Genomic DNA, 26,348 nt, shown 5'->3' with positions numbered 1-26,348 from the left:
CTTTGTTTCTACAATAAAACGAAGAATTTTAGGAGCACCATTAAAGGGTTTTCCCATTTTACTGGGGTGTCCTAATGTCTGGGGAATGAAAAAGTAGTAGTCATCTGTCTGAACAGTCAGTTAACTCATTGCACTATAAGGTCCACTAGACAATCCTTGCTCTATATAGTGACTGAAGGGTTAGGGCACACATTGGGGCACAGCATTAGACTTTTTGTTTTGGCTTAACCAGGAGTGTCAATCAATGTTTTGCTAGAGCGTCGAAAAACTGGTTCTCTTGTGTTACAAGAGAACCAGTTTCAGTATACGTTTTAAAAAAAGTGAATCACACAGAAATTAATGGAAATTAATAAATAAAAGGTAACTGCTCTCCACCAATCCAGATTTACCCCACAACTTCTTAAAAACAGATCTTATCATATCAATTTGCCCCTAGATGCAAAACACCTCAAACAACACTGCTGTGCAAAGACTGACAGCTGTAAGGACGTGTTTGCAGAGTTTCTGGAAGAATCCCTATCGGGTCTACTCACAGCTTGAGCTCTGGTCTGGCTGCGAACATGGCTGTCCTCTTGGTCAGCGTCAGAGTCTGAAAAGAGGAAGAAACAGACAAGTAGTAAATATCCGTCCATCCATCCATCCACTCATTCCTTTTCCGTCACGTTTATCCCAAGCGGGGTCACAAGGGGTGCTGGTGCCCATCTCCAGCCGTCTACGGGTGAGAGTTGGGATATGCCCTGGACAGGTTTCCATTCCATCGCAGGGCAACAGAGAGACAAACGGGACAACCAACCATTCACACACACACACACACACACCTAAGGAGAATTTAGAGAAGCCAATCAACCTAACAGTCAGGTTTTTGGAGTAAATAAGTATTTCTAAAATATGCGGCCACAGTAGCGATGCAATATAAAGTGACCTGTGCCGTAGAACAGTAATTGGTCCCCAGCTGCACTCTAAAAAGCGTGGTACTCTTGTCAGGCTTAGCTTGCGAAGTTAAAGGATCTGATATACAGTAGAAGCAAGGCCAGCAGCTTGAAGCTTCTGGCGGTCTTTGCATTCTTTCCATAGCCTCGGTCATTCCTCTGAGTCGGCCAAATGAAGATAAACTGTTGGCATAACTTCTCAGTTCACCTCCAATAAATGCTACCAACAAGTGATCACACTTCACATAAAACTGGCAGACAATAACAGTTGCCAACACCCAATGAAAGAAGGCGGCCTGCCCACTACAACACTGCTGATTTTCTCTCTGGACATGTGGACAAATAAGGTAAAACAAACAAAGCGACTGCTAATAAAAACAATAATATGTTCTAGAGGAGTAAATTTAGCTTCACTTAAAAGAGTGATATTAAATCATATTCAGGACTTTAAGACACACAGGAGTCTATTTTACATTTATTGAGGTGAACTCTCTGAAAAAGCTCTTCATGTTAGCTCTGAAAACAAACAAAAAACAAAAAAAAAGGTAAAAACTTTAGAAGCTTTAATCTTTTAAATACTTTTAAATTGTGTTTGAAAGAGTAAAGGTTGTTTTCTTATCCTAAAATAAATGAGAATGAAGCTAAACTGAGGAGTTTAGCCAATATTTGCTTCAGATAATTAGTTACCAACAGGTTCCTACAGCCATAGGGTACAGTTAAAAAGTGATGGGCCCCGAGGCTGGACAATTTTGGTTCCTTATCAACAAAAACTTTAACTTTCTTATTCACCGTGCATTAGCAGGTATGTCTGCAAATCAGTGGGTAAAAATGCTGGTGAAGATTCTCAGTTACAATCATTCCTAAAAAATAAGGTTTGGTTTTTTAACTTTTTTGGAATGGCAGTGGGTAAAAACTCATGCAAGGTTCACAGCTGCATGTTTTTTTCCCCCTAATTAAATATTCTGACTTCACAATTTCCAGATAGTAATTCCTTATATACTAAAATAGGCTGCACTGTGCAGCAGTGGGTAGCACTGCTGCCTTGCAGCAAGACGGTTTCGGATTTGATTCCCGCCTGGGGTCTTTCTGCATGTTCTCCCTGAGCATACGTGGGTTCTCTCCGGGTACTCTGGCTTCCTCCCACAGTCCAAAAACATGACTGTTAGGTTAATTGGATTCTCTAAATTCTCCTTAGGTATAAGTGTGTGAGTGAATGGTTGTTTGTCCTGTTTGATTGTGTTTCCCTGTGATAAACTGGCGACCTGTCCAGGGTGTACCCCACCTCTCACCTGTAGACAGCTGGAGACTCCTTGTGACCCCAGTAGGGATAAGTGTGATAGAAAATAGATGGATGGAACGTACCTAAATACTGAAAGACCTAATTGTTTATAGGCTTAGGTTTAGATAAAATATAAGGCATGCAAGACACACATTTGTTGAAAATTAATACAAAAAAAAAAAAAAATAAAATCACAAAATTTGGGGTCCCCCCAAAAACCAAGGGCCCCGGACCTCAACTCCTCAGAGCCCTGGCCCAGCCTTCTGCTAAAAGTGCTGCTATCTCTCACCATTTTTGCCTCCACACTTTTCTGTTGAACTACTTTCTGTTGAAATAATTAGTGGCTGGAGTTCAGAGCAGGAGCTGGATGTTTCATTTCTAAGGGTAGAAACAGATAAACTGCAGGGTTTTGTGGAACCCATGTTTTTTCGGGTATAAAAATTTGCCTTTACTAATGGCTCATTCTGATTTCGGCACTATATCAGCAGATGGTTTGAAAAAAAACGCTGTTTGAGAATCTGTTCGCGTCACACACCACACCCATCTCATTCTTCAGGGTCCTGACTTCTTCATGTGATCTCTTCTTTAACCATCTTAGCTCTGCTATGTTTATGCGAGGAGGAAAACTGATCTGTGTGTGTAAATGTGTGTGTATATCCAGGCATGGTATGTCAGCATGGGTTCCTGTTTGGGTGGGCTGGAGATACCCCGGGTCCAACAGGTTAAAGGACCAATCAGCTTGCATCTACTGAGCCACTGATGCAATACAGGCACAACAGCGTATTTAAATATAAAAACAAAAACATAGAAAAAAAAGGAAAGTGCAGAAATAAAGATGTAAACTTAAAATGTTTTAAATGATTCCTTGGTTTGAACCCGAACTCAGATTTGTAAGTCTGTGTGGGACAGACAGACAGACAGCAGCAGGTGGAGGAGGTGGCACTCCCCGGGTGTTAAAGAACGCCAGAGGAGGAGGCGATGTTCTGAAATGCCTTGAATCTCAATCTTATAATAGATCCGACTCACATCTGCAGGTCTACACACGCCGGCGAAGGCCTTAAAAGAGCGCCGACCTTTGCCCTCCTGCATACTGCCTGCAGGTGCAGTGGAGCATGCTAGACATTTTCAAAAAGGATAATTGTAGGCCTGCTTATGTATAACCAACAGCTCAAAGTTTAAAGTTATTATTGGAAATAAAGGAATTTGAAATAAATTAAGGAAATATTTTAACATTTTGAAGTCTCCTGTTACTTTTTCAGTTTTTTTCCCCTCCAGAACCTGATATTTGCTTCATCCTGTTACGACCAAGCATGTAGCATTTCCATCATTTATCATTTTCCATCATCGTTATTAAATGCCCAATATGGTATGACTGTTCTTGTTTTCACCTTACTTAACACTGATGAAGGCACATTATGTAGCAACAAGCTTCAGTTTGTACAAAATAATTACAAATCAAATAGACCTCCAGCTGTAATGTACTGGTTTTTAAAGCGCAGCTTGCATCATCCCCACAGACCAGACAAACAGGCCGTTTCCAGTGTTTTGCATGAATGCATTAAATAAAATGTGAATATGCCCCAAAACATGAGATTTAGAATGACCAAACTAATTTCTCATCACCATTTCTGTGGCAGAAGTCACTCGTACAATCCGTCTCAAACAGATTTGTCAAACCTTGACATAATCTATGTTACATCTGCTATTGGTTCCACATGCAGCCCATATGCGTCCCACAAAGCTCAGATAATGTTTTATCAGCAGACTTTGTTTGCTTCAAATTTATTTTATTTTTTTAAACTTTTTGAAACAAAACAGAAACATGCTTTTTCAAATGGGAAAACGTTATGAAAAACTGGCTAAGACTGGATTAGATATGGATGGATTTCTATTTCTCTAGACTCCGTTCATGTTTTGATTCATAAAAATAAATTAATTCACCTTCAACCGAGTGAGCTGACCTAATTATTGCCAGATGGTGACTGCTGGATGCATTTTCCTTCCTAATTCACAGAATTTACTGTTTTGGGTGTTTTGTTTAAAAAGAAAGATTTGGTTTTTTTTCTAGCCATGTAAAAAAAAAAAAAAAAAAAAAAAAAAAAAAAGACTATTTTCATTTTCTCAGTATCTGTTAAAACAATCAGCCAACCTGTGATAAAAAAAGCTGTGCTAATAAGAGCGGATCAGTTGCAGATCAAGATTAGCTGAAACATTTCTTTTGACATTTTTGACCTCTTTAGGATTTTCTTAAGCAACAAAGAAATCCATGAGGACCTTTAAAGGGGTCACAGAATGCTAAAACGAGTTTCTATTGTCATAGATGAATAACGATAGTTCAGTGGGTGAAATGGACATACAGAGAAGTTCTATCATAAAACGGGCGAATCCAAAGGAAGTGCTGCACTGTAGTCAACCAAAATCCCGGACGAATTTGAAATTCCCCCCGGACTTTTTAAAATTAATCATTTTTTCTTAGGTATGAAAACTAGGACATGTCCAGGAAAAAGAGGCCGTCGGGTCACCCTACCATATCAACAATTTGATGTTTCAGTGAGTGAGTGCTTGTTGCTATGAGTGCTTGTTGCTTTGCTCAGCAGCTTTGCTCGTTATAAACCAACCAATCAGCGCACAGCTCATCTAAATATTCACAAGCATACTATAAAATGAAGAAAACCTGTTTTCTTCATTTTATACCTGAAGAAAACGCTTTTAACCAGACTTGCATTAGGGCTCACAGAACAGCAAATATGCCATTTTCAGCCCAAACAATGTTAAACACCCTATTCAGAGACCTTAAGGACCAGCACCGAATACCCTATGTAATCATTCTATGACTCCTTTAAATAAAGCTTTCCAAGTCTGAGAAAAGCCACATATTTCTGCAGACAAGTTCCCTTTGAAATGAATGAATCATTTTGGAGCAATAATGTTTAAAACCTAATAAGATTCATGCCTCAGGCAGGCAGTGGCTGTTGGAGCCCCCCTGCTTCTGTGACTTTTTTAATCTGAAGATAAGAAAGATGGCATGTGTAGGTGCAGCAGACTGTCTAACAGCATTGGGATTAACTTGTCTGCAGCAGAGTTATTACTGGTGGTTTTATTAGCAATGATATATATATATATTAGTGCTGTCAATCGATTACATTTTTTTAATCGCGATTAATCGCATCAATGCCTGAGTTAACTCGCGATTAATCGCATTTTAATCGCAAATTTTTTTTCTGATTGAAAATCATTTAAATACTCTCGATGACATACAAAAAATACATACAGGCTAGGTTTGTGCCAATGTTCTTTTTTTTAAATGAGAACAGGTCACAGATACTGATTTATGCCATAGAAACATATGGCAAGAAGATGGGGAGGCATGTAGCAAAAAATAACAAATATGTAGCCAAAAAAAGGCCCTGAAAACAGGCTGATGTAAAAGACAGTCTTTACAGTTAATACAGTCTTTTGAACAAAGACAAGCATTTTACCCTGCTGCTATAAAATGTAGTAGAGTTAACATTAGATGTTAATTAACCAAGGTAATAATGAACAATTTTCAATCAATACATGAAAATCAATAGACCGACATCACTAGATGGAGGTAGTCTATGAAAGTTACTTTTCAGACTCTTAACAAAAATGAGAACACACACACAAGCACCCACACACATACACACCCACCCACACACACACACACGATACCGACCTGTGACAGCAAGAGTGCCGTAGCAGATTCCATTTCCCCTCAGTAATCTGTTTTCTCAGCGTATTTCAGGTTGCTACTAGTTACCAGACACTCAACTTGTTTGTTGGTGGTGGGGCTTAAAGAAAAGGCACTAGCGTCACCCAGTGTATGAGCGTCTTTTTTCCTTGAGGAGCTCCGCTCTCGAAGCCTATGAGAAATGCATAGACTGGGGGAAAATAGCCCCGCCTCCCCGCAGGCTGCAGCGGGATGTACTTGGAAAATTTTACCATAAAACCACATAGCGTTAATCTCACGTTAAAAAAATTATCGCCGTTAAAATGGCCTCGCGTTAACGCGATAATAACGCGATAATTTTGACAGCACTAATATATATATATATATATATATATATATATATATATATATATATATATATATATATATATATATATATATATATATATATATATATATTTTTTTTTTTTTTTTTTTTAACAGCATCTAAAGCTTTTCTCTGCTTTTTATCCCCCATTATTTTTGTAATACCATGCTTTGCTTTATATGCCTTAATAAAAAGAGAAATGTTACTATTTAGAGGGTGACTACTTGTCATGTATTAGACTTCGATCAGTTGTTCTTTTTAGTTTTCTACAGCTTCTGGATATATTAATAATAGGTTTCTGCTTTAGTTTTGCTTTCTGTTCCAAATTCTCTTTACTTCCTGTTTGCTTTTAGATTTTGGAAATCAGCTACGAGTAATCTGCTCTTTTTTGGAGGTATGCAGAAAATTTTGATTTCTCTTGTCTCCCATATTTAGTTATGCTATTTATCCAGTGATAAATGTTTTTACTCAGTTTGTTTCACCTGCAAGGCCACAAAATGTCTGAGTGAGAAATGTTTTGCATACAAACATACTTACTCCCAGGACAAGCTAAATTGTTTCTCAAGGTTTGTTAAAGTGTGTGTGTAATTTGTCTTGACTCTGACAACCTTCAGTTTTTTCATCAACATAAGTATGGGAGAAACATTCTGTCTAGTCAGAACAGGTCTGTTTACTGTGCTGTAAGGGTTGCATGATGAACTGTTCTCTCTTTGCAAAGATAAGAAAATAGTGCAGACTGAGTGAAATCCATCGATCTCCATTTAATTAGGGTAAATGGTTGAATACTTTTTTCGCCCACTACACATGCCATCGAGCAAATACAAACTTTTTTTTTTTTCGACGACACTAGTGGCTTGTTTTTCTTACAGTAAATCCACAGGTCGGATTTGAACCCGGGTCAGCCATCTCGAGGACTAAGGCCTCCTTACCAGTGTTGGGCAAGCTACTTGTCCAGTGTAGTGAGCTAAGCTATCAGCTACTCAACAATAAATTAAGCGTCACTACACAAAAGCTACCACCTAAAGAATTATAGCAAGCTAAGTTACACTAATGTGTTAAAAGTAGCTTAACTACATCAGAAGCTACTTAACGTTGTACCAACCTAATGTCAATTCAAAATGAGTCTGACACACTAGTTAAAATATTTATTAAAGATCAGCCAATGACATATCACAGTGCAAACATTGCTTTATGATCAGCATATTAAAATAAAAACTAAAGTAATTACTAGTAAACAAACTAGTAAACAATCTGCTGTTATTAGAACCAAATTAAAGGTACTGTGTAGTGTTCTACACACCGAGACATGGCTATGAGTTTGCATTCAATGGACATCTCTAGGGAAAACAAAACCCTAACAAAGACCTCAATTAAACAGTTGATTCAAGTAACAAACAAAACTGTTTACAAAAGAAGGTGAAAAAATAAAGAAGCTAATTAAGAGATACATATATATATGTCTCACCATTTAATTTAATTTCTACCTACATATTTATTCATTGTATTTTTGGAGGCAATTAATTGAATGCTTATTTATTTATTTATTGGGCATTTATTTATTTATGTATTTATTTTATATACGGTAGAGCTGTTCCTCCATAAAAAATCTTATCTGTGCACAGCCTAAAAACAGATTTATGTAAACATCCTGTCAGGTAAACTAGGCCATGAAAATACAATATGGAAGTTTCACTACTGCTCTCTAATTAGAGTATCTTAGTGGCACACATGGGAGAATTATCCTGCCATAATGCAAGAGCACATCATTTCAATTTGAGAAAAGAATTTCATCTTCTTGTTCTCAAAACTTATAATGCTCACACTCCAAACATGCGCTCTCTCTCAAATATCTTCTCTTCTCTCTTTGTTTCTTCTCTCAGATTTAATGCTTCTTGCACAGATATTTTCTCCTCTCGCTTGCCTCCTTCTCTTCGCGCACAAACCGCGCTCTGTTACGCTCGCAAATCCGTAGGCTCTGCTTGCGGATTTGTTTTGCTCTCTCAGACTGCAGTTGCATCGTTGCCTAGCAACCTTTCCAGCCAACAGAACGACAGCCTCGGAAAGGGTGCGCTTGTTTAACCCCACGGAGTGTGCCTGTGCTACTACGCCACTTATAAGAGCGTCAGCTGAAACTGTTATTTACAGTAGCTTGTGGCTGATTGTTGTTTCAAAATACAAAACCTGGTTTCATTTCTTAGTTTTGCCCTGGATTTTGTAGCGTTTGTGGACGCTACGTCGCTACTTGATCAAAACAATAACGTCGCTACAGGAAAGTTACTTGATAAATAAAGCAGCGACGCTACGGTCAAGCTACTGGAAAATGTAGTTAAAGGAATAGTACACCCAAAACATGATTAGCCTTCATTTTCTACTCACCCCCATGCTGAACAACACTCTGGAGTACTTTTTTGATATCTCAAATGCATCTGGAGATCTGGGAGGCTTCTTGCTGTCTGCTGACATTCAAATAATGGAGGTCTATGGCGCCCGAGGCAGAAAGGTCCATAAAAGTCCACAAAAAACTTGTCAATATTCCTCCATACTGCTCGTCCAATGTATTCCAAGTGTCCTGAGTGGGTAGCATCCAGAATTTACTCGAAACGAAGTCATTTAGAATGTTTTTAGAGCATAAACAGTAGTGTATAGGATTTCCTGAAAGCGCGCGCCGGTGCGTTCATGACGCTACGGAAGCCGGCAGACCAAACCAGATGAAAGTGCGCATTCAGCGTCTGCTCTGACGATAATGCAAGCGTAGAAGAAGAAATGTGCCGTTTACCTGTGCAAAGAAAGAAACAACGAAAGAAAAAGGTCTGAGGACTTCAGTGTTGAGGAAGAGCATGAGTTCTTTGCCGAGCTGAATGCGCACTTTCATCTGGCTTGGTCTGCCGCGGTTTCCGTAGCGTCATGAACGCGCCGGCGCGCGCTTTCAGGAAATCCTATACACTACTGTTTATGCTCTAAAAACATTCTAAATTACTTCGTTTCGAGTAAATTCTGGATGCTACCCACTCAGGACACTTGGAATACATTGGACGAGCAGTATGGAGGAATATTGACACGTTTTTTGTGGACTTTTATGGACCTTTCTGCCTCGGGCGCCATGGACCTCCATTATTTGAATGTCAGCAGACAGCAAGAAGCCTCCCAGATCTCCAGATGCATTTGAGATATCAAAAAAGTACTCCAGAGTGTTGTTCAGCATGGGGGTGAGTAGAAAATGAAGGCTAATCATGTTTTGGGTGTACTATTCCTTTAAACTAATAGCTTCGCTACATGTAGCGGCGCTACTGCCCATCACTGCTCTTTACATGGGTGGTGTGCATTAAAAACTGTGCCAACTGCACGTCCTGAACACATGAATGCTGAGGTGGATTTAGACGGAGCAAACAGATTTTTAATAGTATCCCTAACTGTACAGAGAAGGGCAGGGAAGCAGCTAATGCTGAATCCCATGCGGTGACGACGTTCACTGCTCCGCTGTCACCTCGTGCTACTACATAGAACTGAGGTGTTGACAAACAGCAGCACAGCATAGCGAGAGAGGAACAGGGATCAGAGTGCAGCTGAGACAAAGCTTTTTTTTTTCAGTCAAAATGGAATGTGGAGGAAATAATGTTAAACGATGAAATAATGAAAGCTCTGTAGTTTTTCAGGTGGCATAAAAAAAAAAAAGCCCTAGAAGGACTGTTCATCATCCTCCCTACCTCCAGCTCACCCTGTGTGTGGGTAGACTTACAAGGAGGTACTGGCGAATCCTACAGTCATCCAGATGCAGCTCTGGAGGAACCAAGGTGATCTACTTTTCCAGCACTTCTTGGACTTTCCCAAAAATAAGGTCTCCCCAAGCAAATACAAAAGTTGTGCATACAGAACAATTTGGCAGCCTTCTGTGATGTTAAGTTTCACCTGTGCTTCTATTGTGAAATTTGAGACTTTGATGGCAAATGTTCTGGTGTTGCCAAGGATATTTCATTACAGCAACTTTTAATCAATGTAAAAATCTAAAACATTTCTTCTTTTATAAAAACATTTTCACGTTCCATTTATGTCTTTTTTCTTTACTTTGATGTGATGCAAAATACTTTATTTGCCTTGTGAACCTGCCTTGAATCCATCTAAACCAGGGGTCACCAACCTTTTTAAGAATACAGTAAGTGCTACTTCATGGGTACTGAGTCACAGGATGGGCTACTAATATTGACATATAAACTGGAGGAGTCAGCATTCACCTAAACTTCATAGATAATAAACATATTTCTATTGTTTCTTTATATTGCTAATTTGCTTCTAGATATTGTCATTTTAAAATCCCCTGATCTAAACCATAAACAGCTTGAAAACCAACTTAAACTCATTTGTTTTATAACAAGCAAAAAGGCTCAAATTTAATATGATATATTTCAGTACGAGATCATTAATAGGGGTGTGGGAAATAATCGTTTTGGCGATATATCGTGATATTCGGCTGCCCAATATAATATCGATCTTTCACTTCTTAGTGTCGATTTAAAAAAAAAAAATGGTTACATAAAACATTGATGGGAAAATGGGCTACCTCTGCACCACCACTCTGGCAGAAAGCGCTGTGGAGCCCTTTAACTGTGCGTGCAGCACCAAATCTGTATTTGAGGCAGTCACAGTGGAAGAAAACCCCAAACAACATGGTTAATAATACCTAATCAATATTTTCTGATGAAAATATACAGCACTTGCTGTTTTATCTCATCATTTGATTTTGATAGCTTGGGAAAATATGGCAATATATAGTGATACTGCAATATCGTGATAATATCGTATCGTGACCCAAGTATCGCTACATGTATCGAATCGCAACACTCATGCCAATACTCACCTCTAATCATTAATGCAACAGAAGATTGATAATAACACTTTAGAAAAAAACAACATAAAAAAAACCCAATACATTATCTTGGTTGCTCAATAATATATAAATCCACATCTTATTATTATCCTTTGTGCCATTCAGTCATTATTTCTTGGATATTGTTTCGGTGCTGGGATGACAGAGGTTGCTCCAGAGTCAAACAAAATTGTTGCATCTCAATGCTAATGAGGCTATTAAACTGTAGCCTCTGCTCTTTAGGTTTAAGCAGCTCTGCTCCAATTATTCACAGTTCTGGAAACAGTTGGTACACGGAGCAACTAAGTCTCACTTCAATTTACAAAACCATCCTCATTCACTCTGATTAAACCTAAGCATTTATCATAATACATATTTAAAAACAAAAACAAAGAGGAGAACTCCTGAACCTGACCACAGGGACTCATCATTTTCTGAGTTCTCTCCAAGTCTATTAGACATGGACACATCAATAGATGTTATGGTTGGCATTAAGAATCAGCTGTCTGCCAAAAGAAAAACAAGCCCCACGCTGTGCTTTAAACAGTTGATAATGACGCCGCTCCAACAGGACTCGCTGCAGCAGGGACAGAGCACATGACAGACAGCTGAGGATGTGTTTGGGATTTATTTGCAGAGCGAGGTTTTATCAGGAGAAACCAGACACAAAAATATTACCCCCTCTCCTCAGGCACAAGAGTTCAAACTCAGGAAATACTGCTGAACATTTTCACAATCGTTGGCAGTCTAAGCAGATAACACCAACTTTTTTCTTTTTCCTCCTGGATCTAATTTTAGGACAATCACAAGTCTGGAGGAGGGGAAGCAGTTTGTATGCCGGATGGAAGTCAGACTGTAAACATCAGACGTTTAAATCCTACTCTCCATGTTTCTGTTGGCATAATCTGGATCAACTCATTAAAACAAAAGCAGGTTGCAGAATAAAACTGACAGACTGCATTAAACTCAAGGCTTCAAAGATGTTCCTCAAACTTTCCCTTTGCTTCCCTTCTGACCTATGAATCATTCAGATAACAAAAAAGGCTTGGAAATTTCACGGATGACCTGGCACTGCATTTGATTTAAACTGGATCAGTATGACCTTTGTTATCAGAGAACGTCAATGTATTTGGTCCTAACAAAGCAATTTATTAAAGCAAGTTATTGACGAAAAACTCAACAAATACAAGATGAACAATTATAAAGAGATGATGCATGCATCACATTTTTGCTGAATTTCATCGCTCTTCCAAAACTCATGATTTCTGATATTAGTTTTCAGTTGGATACATTTTATAGCCTTGGCATTTCTTTTGTCCTCCACTTTACTTGATTTTAGGCAAAGAAAAGAACAGAAAAAGCAGCCAGAGTCTTTTGAAGATGACCTGATCACACCAACATTTAAAGACGAGAGCCTTTCTAATGAAACATGAACCGAACATTTGAATGCATCAATAGTTTGAACGCATTTACTGCTGTGTTCACACAAAACATTTTTGGTTTGGTTTATGACCCGCCCCATGCAATTACACCAATATGCATCTACTGGCCTTAGATGAACATTTCAGCCTGGGTTATATGTCTGATCTTATGGACAAACGAAATTCATTTGAGGACCAGAATGTTCACATTTTGGAAAAAGAAGACAGTTGGTTTGAGAGGGGTCTGAAGGAAGCCATCTATGTTAATAAAGTAAAACCCAACCTTAAACAGAGGGGCTGGATAAAGGTTTCAGCTTTTAAAAACCTAAAATGCAGCGATAGAGTTGATTCCTTCCCGCTATCATTGCAACCCCAATGCAGGGGAACAGAACATCTCCCCTGTTCAGCCCGGCCAACAATTCACCCTAACAACCCTCCTTTCAGAGACATAGACAGGTATCGGGTATTGCAGGCTAACAAAGAACCCAAATTATATCTATTCCTAAGGGGCGGACTGTTCATCCGGTTCAAAAGGCATGTTTTCTATGCCAAAGAAGGTTTTGCTTTTGGTCCACTCTATAAAGCCTCGAACTCAACTCTATTTCGGACATTTTGAATTGAAAAAGCTTCATGGATGGGAAGCGAAATGTCTTCAAACTTGGAAACAAAGTCCAGTGGATTATTTTTTTTACTTTTTTTCGGAATGACTATGACCTGGATGAATCTTCACCAGTTATATGTCTGCAGGTTTCTAACTAAATCGCTAAGAAATAGTGAAATAATCTCACCATCATTCATGAATATTATAGGAGCATTTTATTTTGCAGAGATGCAAAAAAGGATATAAAAAAATTTCTGAATTTGTTCTTTAAGAATCAGAACAAAAAGATGATCTGGGTTTCACCAGAATTCAAGTATGAGCCCATGTGTAAAAAGACAGACAGCATATTCCACATTTGGTGAAACATACAATAACATAATGAATGATAATCATAGTAAAATCCATCTTTCCAAAGCATGTAGATTCCACTTTATGAATAACTTCTCAGTATTTTGGTTTCTGTACAATGATATCAGTCTTTCACATTGTTTTGGCCAATTTTTATAGAACACAACATTAATTTTTAACCTGCATGACCCAGTTTACGCTGAGCATCAGCTTATGGAGACATGACCGCTCATTTGACTCTAGAACAGAGTTCCTCACTTCCAGTCCTTGAGGTCCAATGTCTTGCATCACATCAGAGTCAAATAAGCAGCTCGTTAGCAGGACTCTGGAGAACTCGGCTGCATACTGAGGAAATAATTCAGCTGTTTGATTCAGGTGAGTGGAAGATACTGCTCAGTTTGTGGTCAACTTATTGACTGTAAGGCGCTAGGGTCCTGTGGATATAACAAGAGCCCGGATCATCACTCCTCCATCCCCGTGCTTTGCAGTCGTTAGATATTTTGGTTTACTCCAAACATTCACCATTAAACCTCTCCATTTGGCTCTTATCTAAGGGACATCATTCAATGAGTCTTGTCTTTCATTTAGATGCAACTTTAAAGAAAACAATGATTAAAAGAGTTAAGAAATACTTCCATAACCCCTTGAACAGCAACATTTTAAATCTCAAAGGTTTTATTTCCCTGCTCTGTCTCTTTTGGCTTTGTGTTTACAGGAACCCATCTGCTCCATTGCAAACAACTGCCAAAAATCCTACTTTTATATTTGCATGCTTATTTGTTGATGACCAATTCAAGTAATCAATTTAATTTCATTAGCAGAGCATCTGGCTGCTATGCTTTACTCCACCTCTACGTCAATCAGAACAGTAAAGATTATTATTATTATTTTTTTTTTTTATTGATCACATTAAAAGTTACAGACTAAAACCTTCTACATTAGGTTCCTAATATTAAAAAATCATTCTTATCATAACCTTATACAATCTAATTTTGTTTTCAGCACAGCTATACATAATTTTTCCAGGGATCTTGATCAGTGATTCCACTCTTATTTGGTGGACCTTTATTAAGAAATTTAACATCTCACCATAGAAACCAAGCAGGGGCCTTAAATGAGAATAAATGTTAAGTAAGAAGATGATAGGTTGAATTAAAGAGCCCTAAAACAGGCTTCAGTATGGCCCTACAGCCCTCTGTCTCACTGGGTCTGTCTTAGTCGGACGTTTCGGAAGTGTGGCCGCTGTGAGCCTCTTTAGATAAAATCAGCCTCCAAGCAGCTCAATTTCTAAATCAGTAGTGATTACAGAGATAGATTGGAGGGTGTTTCCCGCCCAAATCTTAAACATCACATAGAAAACAAGAAGGCACACCCGCAGGCTTCAGCCTGTGGACAGGAAATGCCTCCATCTAAACAGGAAAAAGATATATCTTACCGATTCAAATCTAGCCTCTATTGTTTGATGGGATGAGCTAGAGATAGTGGAAATAAAATAAATAAAAAAACTGAAGCTTTTAATATCATCTGTAATGTGATGATAGCATCTGCTCTGGAGTCTTTTTTTTTTTTTTTCCAAATAAATTATCTTTCCTGTAAAAGCGCCTGACCTTTCTGAGGGATGTTTACCTCTGCATGTACGTCAGGCGGCGTTTCCTCATGAGGTCAACTCATGACACCACTTGACCCATAAGTTCTGGTCCAAGCAAAATGCTGCCCACCGCCCAAAGTTTGTCGCCAGGAAACTGGTGATCAACATCATCATCATCCATCATCTCAGTTTTGAAATGATTTCCCTTCAAACTAAACAACACGTCCCTGCTGCTCGTGCAGCATTAAAGCATCTGTTAAAACTTCTCATGTAGTTTAAATGACATGTACAGAGTCTTCTATTGTACACCAAAAACTTTTATAGTTTTCATTTAGATTTGTGTTTGACCAAAACATCTGTCACTCTTCATCAGTTTTTCACATGCAGGGGCAAAAATATTGTCTGTTGTCCTAAATGTTTTTCTGTAAAAAAGCTTATCAAGATTGAAAATATCTTTAAACAGTAGTATCAGAGTCTTGCTCCAGATGGTTACTGTAGTTGTGGACTTTGACTGGACTATTCCAGTACATCAATATGCTTTAAATCCATTCACTGCAGCTCTGAAAGCATCCTCCGTGTTTAGCTTCCATCAGCTTCACTTGCCTTGCTGAAGAATAGCATTCCCCACAGCATGATGCTGCCACTACCTTATTTTTAGAATGAGAAGTAATTTCTTCTTCAAACAAGGCAACATGATAACCTACATTAAGAACAGAACCACCGCCTAGCAGGTTGTCTTTTGCATTTACAGTCTAATTTTGGTCTTTTTTTTTTTACAATCTAAAAGCTACTACTGGATTTATTATATAATTCAGGGACACACATATGTTGGATATCTTCTTTCACAGAGAGAATCCTTTGGCTGCTGCATCTTAGTACCCACTTTGGGTGATCGGGCATACCAAGCTGAGGGGCGAGCTCGTGGCGGAGCTGGAATTGGGGGAACAAACAGATCCTATGACTGTCATGCTGCAGCTGTTGCTGCCGTGTAACATTCAGATTCAGCTATTTGACAGACTGCCTTCTGCCAGTAAGAACACCGCCTGAACACCCAGAGAGCGTGCTGTATTTTTAATTTTTTGTTTTTGTTTTAAAAGTTAAATAATTGGGTTTTATGGGTGGTATACTGGCAAAAATAGTCAAAAGGAAACAAAAAGTAATAAAGATGATTTCAATAATATTTAAAAGTTCCTTGTGCAAGTAAACCAAATTCCAGTGACATGTCACGCTGCAACTAAATACCATAAACCTAAATGAATACTTGAGTGTTCAGAACCAGCTACTGGCATGTTGGAATAAACACAAGCGGCAGCTGTCTCACTTAAACTGTCTTTGTATTTCAACAGCGCTCCATTGTTGCACTCTCCAAAATAAGCTTTGTGGAGTCTGCAGGCTGCTTCATAAACCGTTTTGCATGACTCTCAGGCTGCCAAAAGTTATACTGACATTTCAGAAAATTAAACAAGGTTTCCGGGTAATTTGAAGTAAAAATTAGACAGTAGCTGAGTGCAGATGAAGTGCAGCCAAGCTATTGCCAGAAAAAGGGTTTTAATTTCACTTCTGTTTCATAAAATGAGCCATCAGTGTCACTAATTGTAACATAAAGGGCCACCTGTTGTGTTTTCTATCAGCGCTTGTGGGTTCTTTACTCCCCAAAGCCATCTTTTCTCCAAAAAGCATTACCAGAAAGCTCTCAGACATCAGCAAAGAGATAATTAAACCACCTGCAGCTGGCTTACCTCTAATTTCCAACCTTAATGCCTCTCCTCCAAAGCTCCAAGGTGACACACCTCCACCTGCAGCAGAACTTGAGTATTCTTTCTGTGATTCTCTGTGTCTCACGTTCGCCTCAGCATCTGTGACCTTCTTTTTGGTAGTTATTTTATCAGATATATTTCCCCTCTTTCTGTTAACTAAGGCCCTTTGCCCCGTACCTCCCAGCTGCCAGCTTGTTGCTCCCCTAACTGAATTTCTGGCCTAGTCCAGACCCATGGCATCTCTTGGAGGGAGGAATTCAGTCAGCTGATTGGCTGGAGGGTGGGCAGACGCTGCCATAATAGGGCAGGCAGAGGTGGGGCTGCTTTACTATAATAAAAGAGGGTGGAGAACTGCATGAGGTCTGACATAGCTGCCTGTCTAAATGAGCTGCACTGACAGAACTCAGAATCAGAAAAAAGACTTAGTAGATGATTAAAATGAAATATATAAGAACTAAAAAATAACTAAGAAGACAATAAAGTCAAGAAAAGTTAAAATCTATAGTGATATGTTTTGTTCTGGCTTTTTATTTTAGCTGTATTGATCTGATAGCATATGTTTTATAGATCAACTACTGACTATAAAGTACAAGTTAGGTATAAACAAAAGGTTAATATACACTTTAGAGATACTTTTGATTAGCTTTTTTTGTTTTGTTTAAAGGTGGACATTTTTCCAAAGAGAACAGCTTAAATTATTGAAGAAAAAAAACAACAAAAATAAAACAAATCACAAACTGCAAGCAAAAGTTTTAAATTATACCTGCAGGCTAATAGTTAAGTTTACATCCCTAAATATATTTGGATAAAAGTGCCTTCAATGTACCTTCAAAAGCTACACATTAAACATATCTTTAAGGGTCTGACTTAAACTATTTAAAAATTATTCATGGATATTGGTTGGTTTAGGACATTTCTGAAAAAAGTTTCATGATGAGAAAAGACAGAGTTGTTCAGCCAAACTGACAACCTCTGGGTTGTAGGAGATGAAAACAACACTTTTAAACCTCAGAACAACAGGCCGGTTATCAGACTAGGTGGCTGCATCATGCTGAGGGTCTGTTTTGCTGCCATTGGTACTAGGGCTCGGCGATTAATTGCAATTGCAATACAATTGCAATTTAACAAAATGCAATTTTCCGAGACATTCAATTTTGGTTACATTAGATTTAACAATAGTAAGAGACAAAATTTTTCACTGCAGCCCTTTCGGTGGTGGTAATACATTTAAAGTGGATTTGTTCCCTCAAAGAACGGTAGAGCGCAGGTCTGCAGATAAATTTTTTCACACAAAGTTTGCTTGTCCATTCAGGAATGGACAAGCAAGCTTTCAAGGCAACAAAAACACTGAAATTTTGAAATTAAACACCTTCATGCTTGAGTTAGTGCAAACAAAAATCAAATAAAAAAACATTGGTTTAAAAAAATCGTAATTTAAATTTTTGGTCAAAGGCCTAATTTGCACTAACAGATTAAACAAGTGGATGGATTAATGAAGGAGGAGGAGGAACTCTCATTTCTTCAGTTTCACCTTAATTCAACAATGAGATTGCTCAATGAGAGACAGACTTGGACACACGTGTTCCAACAAACAAAGCTTGGATAATTTCCCAGGACTTTTATGTAGCAGTGAAAATGTGTGGACATCCTGCTAAGTACTCAAACCTAATCAGAAAGATACTAAAAGCTTCTTGATGGCTACAAAAAGCGTGAGTGTAGGGTACAACTTCAGTGAAGCATTTAACCAAATATTCGTGGTGGTGCATCTTAGCCAATTACCCCTTCTGCACTGGCAGAAAAAAACATTTAAACCCGGGAACAATCGTCTTTCAGTGGCAGTGGGAACAGCTCACTAACATGTGTCTACCCGGGTCAAAGGACTCGGCAAGCAACCCGTGTTAAAATTGACTCCACTCTGTTCAGAGCCGGGTTGACCCACTATTTTACATGATACGATTGAGCGTAATGTACCGACGTCAACACACAGTGGCAGCCATGTCTGATCTAACAAACTGAAAAAACCCTTTTTACATTCGATAAACATGGAGCAGCAATGATGAGAGGGATTCAGAGGGACACACCCTGACTTATGCCCTGGCTTTCTTCCATGATGCTCTCCGTTGTTTACTTTCCTGATTTCTGTCGCACTGGAGACATCATCAAAGCTAACCCAGCATGATGGTGTCACCAGACACACAGCCGAGGAGGGGCAGAGGCCACGCAGCTTGCCAGCAAAGGGTCAGACCCAGCTTTTTTTGGCAATGGGAAGGGAGCCAAATGCCGATTGTTAGCCGGTCGACCCATGCTTGAAAACCACGTGTTAACCTGCTATTTTCAGTGGAGAAGAGGGTTATGTGAGCCTGTATGCTTTATTTTGAACCTGTGTGGATTACAGAGAACATTTTAAAGCTTGAGCAGGTGCATTATTCCACCCAGAGAATATAATAAGTCATTATAAACAATGAGGAAATATGGTAATTATGTTTCTGACAAACATAATTACACTTCTTCATCTGTTTGTAGCACAACTTGCACCAAAGTCACAGAGCTACCCTAAAGCTCTGAATAAAGGAATGTGTATTCTTACTAATTAGACAGTTTCCCCAAATATTTGTTTATTTTCCTCAAATAAGTCATTTTGTGTTTGAATTAGAATTTCCTGATTAAATCAACAAACAAAACAAAAAAAATGGATTATACCAAAATAGATATTTCTGGTTTTGCACAGAACAAATCTCTGGGTGGAATTTCCAACTGATGATGATGATGTCAGGAAGTTATTATTAAGTCGAGCAGCAAAAAATAGAAACAGCAGTGCTTGGATCTCATTTTAGAGAAAGTGAAATGTAATTAAAGGAGGCAGCTGCTTTTTGTGTGTGTAGTTGTTTGTGTGTGTCTCTGCCTGGATTTCAGCAGGACAGTGTGAATCCCTTCTGATCTGAGCTCAGCAAAGGAATGTACAGCATGTGTACCAGACAGTGATTGTGATTAAACCCAAGTTAAATATCCTCCAAGAGCAGAGCCAAGGGAGAGCAATCATTTTGTTGCAGTTTGTTCCATTGGATCATTTAATGGCAGATAAATGCCACACTAGGACATTAAAAATACAGAGAAGCTTGTCTAGGAGAATATTATTCGTTTTTAGAACAATCTGGGGGTTTCTTGTATTTGGTGCTAGGTGTGACTCTAAAGGCCTTCTGTTCCATTCTAAGTACAACAACTTCAGATTATTATTTTTTTAAAGTTCCTGTGTTTTAAATCTCCAATAATTACACCTTTTACATCTTCATGTTGTTACTTTAATTCTAACTCCTGCATTTTAATCCTCATTCCAAAGCCCCTAATATTCTAAATGTTACTTTTTTTATATTTTCTATTCAATTTTGTGAACTATGACATGTGCTGTCATTTTTGCTATCCAGGAAACTTTGGTAAAAGAGATCTCAGTGGATATTTTATCTCTTCAATTAGAGCATAATAAAAGCCTAATTAAGGGGTTGTAAAAAATAATTTAAGGGTTTATTTCCGGAGTAGCACAGTATCCTCTTTGCAAGATAAATGCAATATTGAGATTAGTGATTGTGAGCTGAAGCTGTGAAAGTGCTCAATCTATGATGGATATTGTATTTTTCCAGCTAAGGAGAGTCATCTTTAAAACATGCCTAAAATGAGCAAAGCCTACCTTCACTTCCCTCTGCTATCCATGTTCAGCCACAGACAAACTACATGCTTTGTTTTAATGATGCTGACAAACTCAGCAGTTTCTGTTAGAGACGTGGTTGTATTTTTGTTAGTGGAAGTCATTACTAGAATAGGTCCAAAGGGTAACATAACACCAAATCGGTGAACGTTAATAGCTGTAAACTCCCCTGGATCCCAATTAGTAGCTGTCTTTCAGTGCTGCATCTGAGTATGGGATTCATGATGTAGGATGCCATGAATGAAATTAGGACTCATGCTGTAGAGCCTTAATGAAAGTTTCAACCTACGGTACTTTGATAAGACTCAAAAGGCACATAATTGACATTTATACATGGAAGATCCTTAATAGATTTGAAATAGATGCATTAGCTTTGATAAGCCCATCTTTATGTAATTTAAAAAGATAATATTTTTCATAGAATAAGCTAATAAGCTTTGTTTAGTACCGCTTTAACATATATTTGCTATATTTTGTGAATTTGCACAATTGAATATTGAATATTTTGTGAATTTGCTGAATTTAGTGAATTTTCTGCCAAAACATTGCATACAAAAAAAGCATGTTGCACACACACATAAAGCATGTTGCAAACACATAAAGCATGTTGCACTCAAATAAACCTTATTGTTTACAAATAAAACTTGTGTTACAAACTCTCCTCAAATATCACACACAAATAAAACTGTGTGATAACTGTCCTTATATTTTGCACGCACAAAAAAAAATTGTTTTACAAGCCGGACTCTAACGTTGCACTCAAAATATCATTTATAAATTTTCCCCGAGTACAAAATTATCTCTGCTCGCATACAAAACAGCCTCTCCTTGCGTACGAGACAATTCTTCACACTCCGCGGCAAGTTTCTGCCAAAAGTCATGTGATAAATGAAGAATTGTCATTCGGACAGCAGGAAGCACCATCCAATCAAAACAACTGAAAAGTGCCGGTGTCAAGATAGTGAAACATGCTTTATGTGTGTGTGCAACATGCTTTTTTGTATGCAATGTTTTGTCAAAAAATTCACTCCATATATTTCCCTGATTTAATCGTTGCATTATGTATTAAAAGAAACATTCTAAACAATTAGTAAACTAAACATATTTATTTAATACATCTGCTTCCAACTTAAATTATTACATAATCAATCATATAGTCATGGGTGGAGATCTATCTTAAATCCATTTGATCCCAGACAAAAATCTCAGCTGGCCTGATGAGAGCTGAAAGGAGGATAAAATCTAAAATCCAAATTATAGATCAGCTATTAGTCCACTTTATTTCCATGAAGCAATACAACTTAAAACACATTATTAGCCCAAGGTAAACCAAACTGTAAAACACCTGTAGGAAAGCAGCCCTGTCTGCAGCTAAAAGCTTTTCCCTATCCAACCTACCACACACCCTTTCTACTCAGCTGGCATCATTCATCCAGCAGTTGACTGTCGGGCATGGCTGGGTTTGTAAGGGAGGAGACGCTGTCAGCACAGATCAGGCAGCCAACACTCTGTCAGCTAACATGGTCATTGTTTCAGCCCAGTTCCCTCACAAAGCCAGGATTTAGAGATGGGGGAGGCCTGGGACCTGAAACAAGGGCTGGGTCAGACGATAGAAAGAGGGAGTCAGGGTGAGGCAATGGGGGTAACAGAAGGGAGGAGTTATCTTCTGGACACCATATTAGTGGTAAAACATATCGTTTAGTTATTTGAAGATCTCAGTTAGACCACCCTGCAGCATCATTTTAGACACGAGTGTCTTAGTTTGGGAAGGAGGGATTAATAGAACCAACAAGGTGAGCTGTTGTGGGGGGTGCGGTTGGGGAGATGGTGGGTTGCCAGGGGATAGATGTGAGGTTTCACCAGATCACAACTATACCCTCGTCAGCACTTAAATGAGGCAGGAAATCAGAGCTGGCCGAATCCACACCTGTTAGCAACATTATATGGACACTTTCTGAGGTAACTCTACATTCAGGGACCAGTGGAAACTGGGCCCCATAGATGACCAAGAAAAACTGGACTTTTACAGCATTATGTGTATACCCTAAGTTTAATGATCTCAGGTGACCTCTGGTTTTAACTTCGGCCCTGAGGGATCCTTCATGCCACTGAACAGCCACACGCAGCACAGTTCCTTCGTACTGCTAAACAGCGTCATGCAAATTCAACCCCTGTCCTGTTCCAAGACAAGAGCTGATAATACCATCTTATATGTCCATGACGCATTTGCTGCAGATCTTGACTTAACTTCAAACATTAGTAAACCTTTTGAGAGCTGGTGGCAACTTCAGGAAACAAACAGACTCAGAGACCAAGTGGAGGTTGTATCTTTTTTTCTGAACAGGTGAATTAAATGTTTGCTAATGCTGAGAAAAGGTTAGAGGACCTGCTGGCCGGCTGGCAGTAGAGAATGGGAATAGATGAGTGTGAGTGCATAGCTTACTGATTGGGATTACTTTTATTTATCGCCTTCAAGATGTTCACACCTCTCTTATTTTAATAAGTAACATTCATTTTAGGTAAATGTGTCTGCCTTTGGTAAAAACAAATTTATTTTCAAAATTCCCAACTAGATTGTTATTCAGAAATAATAAAAAGAAAGGCCACTAGAGACTAAAAAAATAAGCAGATAATAAAACAAAAAGTGTTTTTATATATTAATAAAACCTGGAAAAACATACCTTTACTGCTCACTTTTCAAATATGTTACAACAAAACAACACATTTCTAGTTTGGAGCAAATTAATCATATGAATTGTAAATTCATCATACTTTGATGTTGTAATAAACAAGGAGCAGAAGTAGCAAGCTACCGAGGATCATAGATTAGTAATAGAGCAAGGTTTTAGTGAGTGTTTTAATTACATTCAGGGTAGGATGCCTGCAGTGAACACATGCTGATCAGTCCTGTCAGGTTAATGTTTACTATATCAGAACTTATTTGAGAAGTGTTTCCTTTTTGGACATTTACTATTTTTACAAAAAGTTTAAAACCGTCTCGCTTGAATAAAGGTTTACCATTTTTTATCAGTCTATAGATTCTATGCTTTAAAGCGCGCATAAAAAGACACTCATGGAAACACATCTAGTGTCTCTTTACAGGCTCCATGATGGTTCCTTCTTCTTGGAGGCTGTTAATATTCAGTTCAGTTTATTTATAAAACTTGACATAATATTTAAGTTCAGTCATGGTGTTTTATTTTTTATTTTTTGGTTTAGTTGCATAAAAACTGTTTGCTTCCCGCTGCAATTATATGTCTCTGCCTGCCTAAACATCCTTTTTCCTAATAATAATATTTTCCATGATTTAGACTTTGACAACTTTTATTGTCTTTTTGTATACACACTGTATACAAAGAATTCTATTTTTGACAATCCAAGTATGTTGACTTGCACATAGATCCCCTCTTGAATGTCTACCATTGTACCAAGGTCTCCTTTGTCGCTACGATGACTCCAAAAAATTTGAACTTTACTTTCAAATGTGCTAAAAATAGATGCCAAATCTGCACCTGCAATCCCCCAGCCATGATTTTGCCCTTTGGTCATAAATATACTGTCTGCATATTCATCAAGTCATAAACACAGAAAGGTTTGCATCTAGTTTTAAGATCAGTTTTCACACGTCTTAAAACAAGCAAAACTTTGGAAGGTCAGGCCTGTATAGTGCAAATGTTTTAGACTTTTTTGCAAAGTTATGAACTACAAACAAGCCAAGCTTCATACTGGCTTCAGCCTAACTCAAGATCGATGCATGGAGAAAATCATAGAATAGATTTTTTTACCTGAACATCTGCATGTGTGCTTTAAAGTACCAAGAGCAATGCAACGCATTACATGCAGAGATTTAAAGGTAAAGACCACCTTTGGAAAATCCAAGGTTTTGCTTGCTTTATCCATAATAATCACTTTAGGTGTGTTAGTCATTGTTTCCCCCTGCAATGTCCAACTCTGGCCAGGTTGCTGCCACCTGGCTGCTGATATGAGGAGAGGCTGAAGACTTTAATTTACTTTCTATTACTCTGTCCAGTTTGAGGAAGACTCCTCTACCATTGTCAGAGAACCAGGCCAAGAACATGAAGTGTCCATCAACATCCAATCATCATCCAACAGCTGATATACGAGAGGATTAAGAAATGCCAAAAGCTTCAAATTTGGGTTCCTTCTTTATTTATTCACCTTCTCTGTAAAAAGCATGAGGATCACACATCATGATGCTGCTACCACCGTACTCGACAGCTGTGGTGTAGATGTTTCCAATCTTTGACCAGACCATGGTGGAGAGGCACTTCCTGAACATACAGCACCAAAGGTATTTCTATTCTATTCTATTCTATTCTATTCTATTCTATTCTATTCTATTCTATTCTATTCTATTCTATTCTATTCTATTCTATTCTATTCTATTCTATTCTAAATTCAGTCTTTCTACATTAAAACGGATTGCTCATTATGTGAATCCACAGTCCCACATTTCCAATCTATGTACTATTTTCCTTTGATTGTTCCAATGTTCTAAATAATTATAAAAAAAAGTTCTCTGTTGCAATCCTAATTATTGCTTTCAAAGAAATACTGTAAGTTGCAGCCCATCATAATCAGCAACCCAAAGTGCATAGGTCCTTTTAAGTTATTAAAAGACGTGCAGGAACCTTCATTGTCTTATTATTTTATCATATAATGAGACATCTAGGGAATTTATGTGCATATTTTAGTCTATATAAAATGAGGTTGTTGTTGTATGATTAATCTACTGTGGAAAGCAACACAAATAATATGAAGTGGATGTTTCCTTGACTTCTGACCTTTGATGTGTAACAGTAAGGGACTGTAGGAAAATTGATTAAAGTTGCTTTATTTCAGGATTTACTTCTCGTCTTGGACAATTTTCTAGACATTTTCAGCTGGTGTTTGTTGGTTAAAGTCATTCTCTGGTACACCAGGTATATTAGATGGTTAAACAAATTTATCTTTTTTTTAAAAGCATGAAAAACAAATAGAAACATAAGCTTTGATGAGTAAATACAACAATATTACACAGTTTAATGAATAAAACCAAATCAAGCTGAAAGTATAATCGATGTGTAACATTTTGTTTCATTTCTCGTACTTCACATTAATTCAATCTGACCTGTACTGGAGGAGGGCGCCCAGGTGACTCTGAATATCCCACGCAGACACTCACACATGATCCGCAGCACGAGGCGTAAATGGAGGAAATGAAGCGACGGAACAGCCCACACACAGGCTGTGCAGCCGGGTGAGCTCTGCAGCAGAGCCGGGGGTGGCCAGTGGGTGTTGGAGGCGACTGGAGGGTCAGCTTGACTCTTTGGGTCAGAGGGACACTGAGTTACACTGTCAGCATGGATGCTGAATAGACAGACGATGAGAGGGAAAGAGGGGGGAGAGTACCAGGGTTGGATGGAAGGATGGATGAGATGCTTTTTAATAACTTTATCTACATATAAAAGAACAGTTAACTTAATTTTTCATTTTTTTGTGAAAGCTCCTGAGTGAAAGAACTCTTTCTGTTCAAATGTCTGCGTTTGTAAGTGTTTGCTGTTAGGAATAGACAAATACGAATCTATAAAGAGAGAGCAGGAGTGCATTAGCAGTACTGGACAGTCAGCAGTTTGAGGGGACGTTTGGTAAAGCCCAGCTCCATTGTCTGCTGGTACGGAGGGCTTTATCTGTAAACCAGTAGGGCCTTGTTTCTGGGCTTAGAGGGGCTGGACTCTGGATGTTGTTCAGACAAAATGACTGCAAACTCACCACAAGGACGGCAGCTAGACGGAGTAATCATTGG

The 26,348-nt window shown here is 38.4% G+C and overlaps 1 protein-coding gene across 1 annotated transcript in view; it reads right to left on the bottom strand.

The window, feature by feature from the left end:
• prx (periaxin) overlaps window positions 1-25,876 on the bottom strand; it is a 45,905-nt gene extending 20,029 nt beyond the window's left edge. The window contains exons 1-2 of the mRNA XM_038305272.1: window positions 25,674-25,876; window positions 534-589 (exon numbers count right to left, since the gene is read on the bottom strand). Coding sequence (XP_038161200.1) covers window positions 534-589; window positions 25,674-25,731 — 114 coding nt within the window. The 5' untranslated portion in view covers window positions 25,732-25,876. The remainder of the gene's footprint in view (window positions 1-533; window positions 590-25,673) is intronic.
• Between the last annotated feature and the right edge of the window lie 472 nt (window positions 25,877-26,348).

This window comes from Cyprinodon tularosa, unplaced genomic scaffold (genome assembly GCF_016077235.1).
Source record: "Cyprinodon tularosa strain WSP-4 unplaced genomic scaffold, ASM1607723v1 ctg554, whole genome shotgun sequence".
Lineage (NCBI taxonomy): Eukaryota > Metazoa > Chordata > Actinopteri > Cyprinodontiformes > Cyprinodontidae > Cyprinodon > Cyprinodon tularosa.
The sequence above is the reverse complement of the archived record's forward strand: the minus strand, read 5'-3'. Positions and strand labels throughout refer to the sequence as shown.